Source organism: Poromitra crassiceps (genome assembly GCF_964638095.1).
Source record: "Poromitra crassiceps genome assembly, chromosome: 10".
NCBI lineage: Eukaryota > Metazoa > Chordata > Actinopteri > Beryciformes > Melamphaidae > Poromitra > Poromitra crassiceps.
Window position 1 is genome coordinate 11,181,600 of NC_139631.1, and position 11,130 is coordinate 11,192,729.

Sequence of the window (11,130 nt, forward strand, 5' to 3'; positions counted from 1 at the left end):
GCCTCCTGACACTCTGGCTTCAAGCTACACCGGCAGCCTCCAGCTTTCTTAGCCTAACTCTCCTATTGCATTCCTTGAATTTCAGTGGTTGGTATATTGCAGAGCTCCCGTCAACATCCATCTCTCCTGCATTGGTCCTGTACACGCGACAGCATGTATCTATCCTGCATCTTCTTGTTGGACATGCAGAAATGTTGTTGCAGCAATGCAGCAAATGCAGCAAGCATGCCAAAAAAGGACATTTTGAGAAGTGCTAATCACCAAACAATGCTTAAATACAGCAATTTACCAACTCCCTTAAAATATTTTCAGTTGTCTGGGACCCGTTTCTAGCCTACCTCGATGAGGTTATGGGCGACAGGGGACTCGCCTGGCTATTTTTTTCATGGACCCCTTGCATGGGATCCCATGCACAATATCTCTTACAAGCACATGTGGCAAGTAGCACCACGTTGTAAAATTGAATGTTGATAATACAGTATGTATTTCCTTTTCTTTTCTCTTCTTTTCCTGTGTCTGAGCCTGTTTGTCTGCTCTGTTTGTGTATTGTTAATATTTATTTATTTATTTATTTATTTATTTATGTATTTATTTATTTATTTATTTATTTATTTATTTATTTATTTATTTATTTATTTGTAAATAAACCAGATACCGAAATACTGGAAAAAATGTTTTTGGAGGGTTTCCCCCCTGCAACTTTCTTTTCTGGGGGGGGGGGGGGGGTTATTGTGTCCCCCCCACTTCTCAAACCAAAGTTACGCCCTTGGATGGTTACAAGGACAAAAATTCTGATAAACAAGCTACCATATAAAGGTGAGGTGTAATGTGCTAGGAAAAAGGTCAAGAGAAGACAAGAAATCAATCAGCAGCTGGGGCTGACTGACACCGATCAAAATAGATTCCAAAGTAAAAATCCATTGAGCAAATAGAGTCAGGAGACATGTGCTGTCTGCTGTGAATGCCGCAGCAGTGCCGTAGCACCTCTGTTCTCCAAACAACAGGTGGCAGACTTTCAAAACAATGGCCACACACAATGTCAAGGCCAGCTGAGCTCATCCAAAATCATTAGACATATGGCTACGCATGAGCAATAGCAGCACTTACATTCTTCAGATGTTTTCCTGCTCTCCAGCCATAACATAAACTAACTTGTCGTCATCGTAATCTTTTGCATTGCAGAAAAGGATGAAATCTCTTTCACGGAGAATAAAATTAATGATAACTGTTGATTACATTCTGTTGAATGACAAGAGCAGCCTGATGTGAGCTTGACACCTGTCCTGATACTACACACACACACACGCACGCACGCACGCACGCGCGCGCACACACACACACACACACACACACACACACACACACACACACACACACACACACACACACACACACACACACAGTCTTACTTAAAGGAACATGGCAACATTTTGGGATTTTGCCGCTCCTGCTAACTACAAAGGTAGAGAACGGTATAGGTGCCTACCCCCGTTCAGTCACCAAAAATAAACATTCCAACAGCACCAAAACACTCACATGTTGTGACTCGTGTACTCATCATGTTGTGACTCATGTACTCATCATGTTGTGACTCGTGTACTCATCATGTTGTGACTCGTGTACTCATCATGTTGTGACTCGTGTACTCATCATGTTGTGACTCGTGTACTCATCATGTTGTGACTCGTGTACTCATCATGTTGTGACTCGTGTACTCATCATGTTGTGACTCGTGTACTCATCATGTTGTGACTCGTGTACTCATCATGTTGTGACTCGTGTACTCATCATGTTGTGACCCGTGTACTCATCATGTTGTGACTCGTGTACTCATCATGTTGTGACTCGTGTACTCATCATGTTGTGACTCGTGTACTCATCATGTTGTGACTCGTGTACTCATCATGTTGTGACTCGTGTACTCATCATGTTGTGACTCGTGTACTCATCATGTTGTGACTCGTGTACTCATCATGTTGTGACTCGTGTACTCATCATGTTGTGACTCGTGTACTCATCATGTTGTGACTCGTGTACTCATCATGTTGTGACTCGTGTACTCATCATGTTGTGACTCGTGTACTCATCATGTTGTGACTCGTGTACTCATCATGTTGTGACTCGTGTACTCATCATGTTGTGACTCGTGTACTCATCACCACGCGATGAAATAATGACCCAAAGTTACGGGAAACGGTCATTTTCAAAGGAAATCCTACACCAGAGCCAGAACTAATGTGGTGGAACTAAAGTTACTTCACATGTTGACTGAGGCGCATGGACTGTGTGCAGTCATCAGTACTTCCGGGTATGTATTTACCTTAAAAATGACGGTTTCCTGTAAGTGGATTATTATTTCATCACGTGGTGAGTATATGGCACATAGCCAGGCGAATCTCCCAAAATGTGGGGGTGTTCCTTTAAGTCACTTTTGGGGTATTTACATAGACTTACATGCATTCCCTGGAGACTTACCATAACCCTAACCTTAACCTAATCCTAACCTTAACTGCTGACCCCAAAATCAGCTTTTTACCAACTGGTGGGGGCATGGCTTTTGTCCCCATTTGTCCCCAAAAGTCTCAAGTCATTTATTTTGTGTCAAGTGACAAGTCATGAAAACAGAGACTCGAGTCCAACTCACAAAGTCTCAAGTCCACATCTCTGCCAATTGCACAAGCCGTCCCCAAACACCTGGTCTTAAGTCGGGTGTGTGTCCCCAATTTTGACTTAAGTGACCCCCCCAAACACACAGTACCCCTTCACCCCTCACCCTGACTCACCCCCAGGATCTTAGTGTAGCAGCGGCTGCAGGTGGGAGCGAAGAACTCTTCATAGCAGTGTTCACAGTAGACGGAGCCCTGCTCCTCCACGAAGCCGATGTCTGCCAGCGACGTGCGGCAGTGGGCACAGTTAAATTCCTCCTTGTGCCACGACCTTCCCATTGCTACCAAGAACGGCCCCCTGAGGAGGAGAGACAGAGACACAGTCAGAACGGCCCCCTGAGGAGGAGAGACAGAGAGACAGTCAGAACGGCCCCCTGAGGAGGAGAGACAGGTAGAGACAGTCAGAACGGCCCCCTGAGGAGGAGAGACAGAGAGACAGTCAGAACGGCCCCCTGAGGAGGAGAGACAGAGAGACAGTCAGAACGGCCCCCTGAGGAGGAGAGACAGAGAGACAGTCAGAACGGCCCCCTGAGGAGGAGAGACAGAGAGACAGTCAGAACGGCCCCCTGAGGAGGAGAGACAGAGAGACAGTCAGAACGGCCCCCTGAGGAGGAGAGACAGGTAGAGACAGAGAGACAGTCAGATTCAGATTCAGATTCATTTTATTTAGAAGATGGGACATTGCACATTAATGGACAGTACAGCCGTACAGTAAATATGCCAGGTTTTAGCCCAAGGGCTAGTTTCCACCTGTAGTCCCATGGCAGGTTGATGTAATCTTGAAAAGAAAAAAATTAATAGTACAAAAAATGAATAGTATAAAAGGTTAGTAAAACATAAGGTGAGTAAAACACACAGAGCATGCAGTAAAACATGACAGACAATATGTTAAAAATGATCACATTGTTGGTTTGATCTGAGCCACAATTTCAATTGGCCTTTAAAGGTGGCGAGACTAGGGCATTCTCTAATAAAGAGAGGTAGATTATTCCAGAGGGTGCTTCCCATGTAGGATAAGGTCCTCTGGCTAAAGCAAGTTTTTCTAAAGGGGACCTCACAGACCTTGTTCGTGATGGCCCGAGTGACACGGGTCGAGTTGGCGGTCGAACGATATTTGATGAAGTCAGCTAGAGGAGGCGGCGCCAGTCCATGTAGAACTTTGTATATTAAACAGGCAGAGGTGAAATTTCTAAAGTTCTCAAAACTTAGCATGTCATATTTACGTATGACATGACAGTGGTGATGAGAAAAGGGTTTTTTATCTAGTATTTTCAGGGCTTTTTTATAAAGTAATTCGTTTTATAAAGTAAGTCAGAGCGGCCCCCTGAGGAGGAGAGACAGGTAGAAACAGAGAGACAGTCAGAACGGCCCCCTGAGGAGGAGAGACATGTAGAGACAGAGAGACAGTCAGAATGGCCCCCTGAGGAGGAGAGACAGGTAGAGACAGAGAGACAGTCAGAACGGCCCCCTGAGGAGGAGAGACATGTAGAGACAGAGAGACAGTCAGAATGGCCCCCTGAGGAGGAGAGACAGATAGAGACAGAGAGACAGTCAGAACGGCCCCCTGAGGAGAGACAGGTAGAGACAGAGAGACAGTCAGAACGGCCCCCTGAGGAGGAGAGACATGTAGAGACAGAGAGACAGTCAGAACGGCCCCCTGAGGAGGAGAGACATGTAGAGACAGAGAGACAGTCAGAATGGCCCCCTGAGGAGACAGGTAGAGACAGTCAGAGGGAGATGACAGGTTGATGTAAATTGGCGTATGTAAGTCCAATTCCCTGCATTTGTACACTAGATTTGCATGATTAATAATGTCCATCTGAACCATAGAACAAATTAGAATCTCCTTCAATTCCAGAGACAACACAACAGTTATTATGGTCCAATTAGATGCCAACAGGTTTGTGTCATGTTCAAAACAAACTTAGAATGCATGGCAATCAATTCAATCAATCAATCAATCAATCAACCAATCAATCAATCAATTTTATATTTATATAGCATCAAAATCATAACCAGTTATCTCAAGGTGCTTTATAATACAAATGGCATGCCATTTTTTTTTTTTTTTTTAACTATGTGATACATGTTGAACCGAACTGTTGTTAGCGGGAGATGTAAGTAGGTGTGCGTGTGTGCATGCGTGTGTGTGTGTGTAATGGGGTGTGAAAGGGAGACTTTTTTGCATTGCACTCCTTAAACGCGCAGGTTTGGTGCCCGTTAGTTATTATGAGATTGGCTTGAGTAAAAAAAAAATCAGAATTAATTTAGTTTTGAGTTCTGTTGAGATGTGAACCTCAGTTCACTTGCTGTTCAGCCACAGTAAGTCCAAATCTCCTGTTCAGAGAGATTTCTAATGGTACGCTACCCAGGTTATAAAATACTGCTTCTGTAACATCTTCAGCAACAGATGTAAGAACGCCAGAGTGTTGAACGTGTCACTAAAAACCTTCTGTAACAACCATCCTCTGCTTCCACTCAGCCAGCACCTTGCCCGTGTCCAGTTTGATGATTAGGCTAAGTGGGAAAACAACAGAGACTAATTTCCTCGACACAATGGCCGCGCTTATCTGAGCTAACTCTGATAGTGCCCCAGGCTTGGCAGCCATTAGCATGTGCTAGCAACTCTATCCTTAATGCTATGTAATGTAACACGACACAAGCCGGGAGATAATGCTCAGCTACCAGCACTCAGCTAGCGGACAAGAAGGGAGTTAGAAAGGAGGGAGGGAGGGAGGGAGGGGGAGGACCAGACTCCATAGTGTTGTGTTGTGCCCTTCTATGCAAAACATCCACACACACACAAAAACTTTTTAAGACTGTCTGCAAACGGAAATTTAGACCGTATGTAGATTCTATGTAGTATGTAGACTTGTCTGGTTTGCGTGTCTCCCTATTGGAACAGTCTTTTTTTTTTTTGAAACTTTCTTTTTATTGGAGTTTTCAAGTTGAAAATAAAAAAAAGACAAGGACAGAAAAATTGACAGACAAAACATAAGATGGTATACAGCGGGTTATTTTGATCGACAATTGCACTCAGTGTGGGTTACTTGTTACTCAGACAAGGGGTCGCTTCCCATTGTATATACAATCCATTTTGTCCATTTTGTTATATACTGTTCATATCTATAGACTGTTCCTATTGGAACAGTCTTGAGGTCACTTAGTGCCAAACACAACGATTCTTTGCCTGCAAAAGAAAAGAAAACGATATGCCTATATATGCTGCTGTTCAAATCAGATTTTATTTTATTTCACACATTTACAGTAAGCTTACACCACACAGGAAGTGTGTGTGTGTGTGTGTGTGTGTGTGTGTGTGTGTGTGTGTGTGTATTTATCAATTACCAAAGTGCCAGTGTAGGGACTTTGTGTGCACATGGCAAGTAGCATTAAGTCAACGTGTTACTGGCATTAGCATGTTTTTGCTGAAAGCAAAAATGCAGTCTAACAACAATAGTATGGAGTATGGAGGGGTCACATACAACACACTTCAAATAAGCCGCAGTACTGTGTGGATGCAGCGATACAATCAAATCAATCAAATGAAACCCTGAAGCGCAGAATCAAGAGCAGCTAGTATTTGAACTGAAACGCACCTATTCTCTCACTCTCTCCTCTCTGCAGCTCATCTCCTCCTCTTCCTTCTGCTCCTCTTTCAACGCTATCGTCTGTCCTTCATGTTCTATTCATCAGATCTAAGTCCACACCGGACACCTGGATGGTGCCAATACAATCGAAAGACTTCATCTACGTTCTCGGGGTGAAGCCGCCTCGGCCGAAGGATCCAGTTCTCCACGTCGTCCACATCATCGAGCGTTGACCTTTAAAGGGGATTAGGGGAAGTTGCCAAACTGACCCGAGGCCAACATGGAAGGGTCAGTGTTCCCCTGTCAGTCAGTGTGTTGCAACATCACCCTGTAATCTACACATCAGCCTGCAGGTGCAACTTCATTCACCTTGAACTGATCCGCACCGCAGGCCGATCTCTGTACCTGCTTGGCTGCCCGCTCCAGACTCTGCTTCTGTCTTTTGAACCGGGCCTCTACAGTTTCATACACAGATTATTTACCCGGGACGCTTTCCGTCAATCATTTGAAGTGTATAGTTGGATCAGTGCACAACTGACGGGTAGACGTATTTACCATTCCCACTGTTTAATTGTACTAGTACAGTACAAGTAGATGTGCAGCCAAGTTAATGTGTGTAGACCTAATATTTGTCCAGACCTCATCAAAAAAAGAAAAGAAAGATAAACTCTTGTGTGAGCATTAAACTTAACTTAACTTAACTTAACTTTCCTCTTCCCGGTGGCAGTATCCGTGGATACTTGCATGCTAGTAGCATGATACTTTGGCTTTTATGACATGGCATCTTTGTAAATATGAATTTATTGTTAATTGACTTCCCTGGTTAAACACAGGCTAAATATAGTTAAACTTTCATTATATTATGCACTGAGTAATATGGAAACTTCCATACAGCAGAGATTCGTAAGATATGGGTCGGGATGCAAAACAGGCCACAGCTCCTTTGTCTATTGGTTTCCCACATGACACTGGTACTACAGTAGTATCATGATTCATGTACTGTAGTATCATGTACTGAGTTTAGTTCCCAGGGTAGGACTACATTTACATCAGCAATGTGCTAGATCTAAGTATGATCAGTATAAAGGGTTTGGAGACACCTTAGACTCTAAGGCTTAGAGTACTTGTGCAACGTCCAAATAGTATTAAAGCAGCTAAATAAACAACAGGACAAAAGGAGTAGGTGAACAGTATATACACTCTAAATATATGCAGAATAGGCAACGTGTTTCAAGCTCAGTGCTATTCCTCAGGCAGCCTTATATTCTATGTTCACCTGCTCATTATTATGCACTGCTGTTTATTTAGCTGCTTTTGAAGCGTTCACACATTTTTGACATTGCAAAAAAGCACGGTGGTTCCAACTCATATCGCATCAAAAGTGCCGTACTGCAGCACCACTCTATGCTGTACACAAAGGTGAAACTGCTACCAATCTTTCCTTCACACAACTTTGGCTAATTAGCTTATAAGAAGCCGTGTTAAACATGATCATGTTATGCTTAAATATCCACAAACAACAGACCAGTTGCAGCCCACCTGATGACCAAGTTGCAGTGGGCACACATGGGCGTCCGAGTGCCAGCGGGGATGTGCTCTGCCATCTGGACCAGCGAGTCCTCGTCTTTCGGGTGGGGCTGGGGTACGGGCCGGGTCGGGACAGGACCCCTCGGGACAATGGTGGTGCCGTTACCCCTCATGCCAAAAGACGGAGTGATCAAGCCGGGCTTTGGACCTCGACCTGTAGAAAGCAGGACAGAGATAAAATGCTATATTGATTATGAAATGGAGAGGGAGAGATAAAACTGACCAAAGTTACCATATATAACTATAGTATCTCTACGCTGCGTGTGTGTGTGTGTGTGTGTGTGTGTGTCTTTTGTCTCCAGGTGTGTGAGTTATTTGACCTCTGCCCTCTATGTCTATACACTCTGCAGGTGTCATGGCGGTGCTTGCAGCTGGCTGGTATGTTGTTAGGATTCACCACATCAACCCTCAGCAAAACTTCACTCCTCTGACAGATTCCTCTGGCATATGTGCACACGCACACACGCACGCACACACTCACTCACACACACACACACACACACACACACACACACACGCACGCACACGCACGCATGCACTCACGCACGCACGCACGCACACACTCACTCACTCTCACACACACACACACACACACACACACACACACACACACACACACACACACACACACACACACACACACACACACACACACACACACACATTCCTAGCTACCTATAGACACCTGGCTAAACAAGTAGTCAGGCGTGGGGGGGGGTGTTATAAAAAAAACGTGGCTTGACCTTTCATCCTATTCTATTTAGAGAAGCTGTCCCATCAATTATGCCCACATGCACTTCATCTGGCTACATGAAGGTGTGGGCTGCTGAAGGATGATGACGGTGTGTGCAAGTGTGTGTGTGTGTGTGTGTGTGTGTGTGTGTGTGTGTGTGTGTGTGTGTGTGTGTGTGTGTGTGTGTTAACATTTTAACACAGCTCTAATACAGTTTCACAATAGGCATTTGTAACAAGCCAGCAGTTTAAGGCCTGGCTTCCTCAGCTGCGGGTTGGGATTCAAAACGGGTCAGAGGCCCGCTGCTGCTAAGGCGCTATATGAGCAGTAGTATATTTTCACGAGCCTGGGCCCAGGGCGACTCACTACCTTTACTGCTTTTGTTGTGCGCCACTTACATCAGGGAGAGGAGTGGAGGGCTCGCTAGAGGGATGGCGGAGAGGGCTGTCGTGTGTGTGTGCATGTGTGTGTGTGTGTGCGCGGGCGCGCGTGTGCGGTATTCTTGCGTGTCTGTGATTGAGGTGGGGGGGGGGGCTTAGCAAAATGGCTGCAACTGAAAGGCAGACATAGACAAATAAACAGAGGGACAGGTAGACCAGGTGTCTGGGTAGTGCAGCGCTACAGATTCCCTGTAATACCAACACAAGGGTCGCACGTTCGAGCCCCTGTGTTACCTCGGGCTTGGTCGGGCGTCCATACAGGCACAATTGGCCGTGTCTGTGGGTGGGGAGCCGGATTAAGGGTATGAGTCCTGGTCACTGCACTAGCGCCTCTTCTAGTCAGGCGCCTGTTCGCGGGGGAGGGGAACTGGGGGAATAGCGTGAACCTCCCACGCAGAGGGGGTGGAGCAACGACCGGGACAGCAGGGGGAATTGGCCAAGTACAATTGGGGAGAAAAGGGGGAAAGAGACCCGGAAAAAAACAAATAGATCAACAATCAAACAAACAAGCACATTAATATTACATTCCCTACATCACACATACACAGATTCATGCATGGATATAACACTTGGCTAAAAGGTACAGAGTGTCAAGTTGGCGCAGGGGCATTTGTGCTGGAGTTCTGTGGCTTTAAAATGTTATTCATCACTCCCAACAGGTTCCTTCAATAAATATGATCTTTCTGACCGAGTAGAACGTCTGCACGTGTGACCGAGCAAGGTTCCTTCAGTAAACATGATCTTTCTGACAGAGTAGAACGTCTGCACGTGTGATCGAGCAAGGTTCCTTCAGTAAACATGATCTTTCTGACAGAGTAGAACGTCTGGACGTGTGACCGAGCAAGGTTCCTTCAGTAAACATGATCTTTCTGACAGAGTAGAACGTCTGCACGTGTGACCAAGCAAGGTTCCTTCAGTAAACATGATCTTTCTGACAGAGTAGAACGTCTGGACGTGTGACCGAGCAAGGTTCCTTCAGTAAACATGATCTTTCTGACAGAGTAGAACGTCTGCACGTGTGACTAAGGCGCCACAGGCAGAGTGGGCCTTCTCGCCTGCTTAATGGGCTTCCACAGAGGAAAATGAAGAGAAAAGAAAAAGCAGTCTGCAATGACCTATTTCACGACATAAGCGACGCTTCAACCATGGAAAACAAGCCTCTTTCCTCTCACTAACTGGCTGCAACAACATTCAATCCAACGGCCGTAAATCAGTTTTACACCTTGCCAGGATTTGGAACCAAACGTTGATGTGCGAGGAAAAGAACACGTTTTAACTGTGGGGGTGGAATACGTTAATCAATCCAAATACATAACAGAAGATTTAGTTCAATTCCTGAATGAGGGGTTATTTTTAAGAATCTATTTAGGGGAGAATCTACATTTTGGGTATGCATGCATTCACCGTGACTTATGTTAAGAAAACAGTTCAGGCACCCTAGTCTGATTATATTCCGCTTGTTAATTGACTGAAAAAATACCACAACATGCCTATGGTAAAAGTAACTCACACAGGCAGACAGACATGCTTTTGTTGAGTTTGGCAGTAATATACTATTCCACAGATTACATGCAGTAACCGGCTCAATCAACAAAGATGTTATGGTCAGACTTTTAAAGCACTAGACTTGGGTTTACTGTATGTAAGCCATTCACTCAGTATAAAGTATATAATAACCTGATAGAGCTGACCAAACATCTCATTATTACTCTGCCGGCAAAGGGGCAGGAAAGTATTTTTTTATAATTATTTTTTACAGAACTGGAGAGAAAATATTATTTTACCCACTGAAAGCCATGCATCTTCTTACAATGAATTTTCCAAATTCCCAATGGAGGAATTGCTGTTGCCGTCAGTTAACAAGAAGAGAGCAGCCATTATTGGACTCACGTTCATGAATCATGATTTTCACATTGGGAACGATGCCAACTGTTAATCACGGCAACCAATCCAGTAATCAGATTTTTTATTTTTTTTTACCAATAAAGGTAAATATCTGTCTGGTGTCAGAGGGCACGTTGTCCCATGCTCTTTGGTTTTGCCCTTCACTATCTGGATTCTGGGCCAAAATAGTACGCCTACAAAATAACCCTTCAGCCGGAGGCGGAACTCGC

General features: G+C 44.7%; 1 protein-coding gene across 6 annotated transcripts in view; it reads right to left on the reverse strand.

The window, feature by feature from the left end:
• The window catches only part of pdlim5a (PDZ and LIM domain 5a), a 95,822-nt gene that overhangs the window by 7,585 nt on the left and 77,107 nt on the right, over nucleotides 1-11,130 (reverse strand). For all 6 annotated transcript variants that reach the window (XM_083644784.1, XM_083644783.1, XM_083644781.1 and 3 more), the window contains 2 exons: nucleotides 7,796-7,997; nucleotides 2,784-2,964 (listed from right to left, as the gene is read on the reverse strand). In XM_083644784.1, the coding sequence (XP_083500910.1) occupies nucleotides 2,784-2,964; nucleotides 7,796-7,997 (383 nt within the window). The remainder of the gene's footprint in view (nucleotides 1-2,783; nucleotides 2,965-7,795; nucleotides 7,998-11,130) is intronic.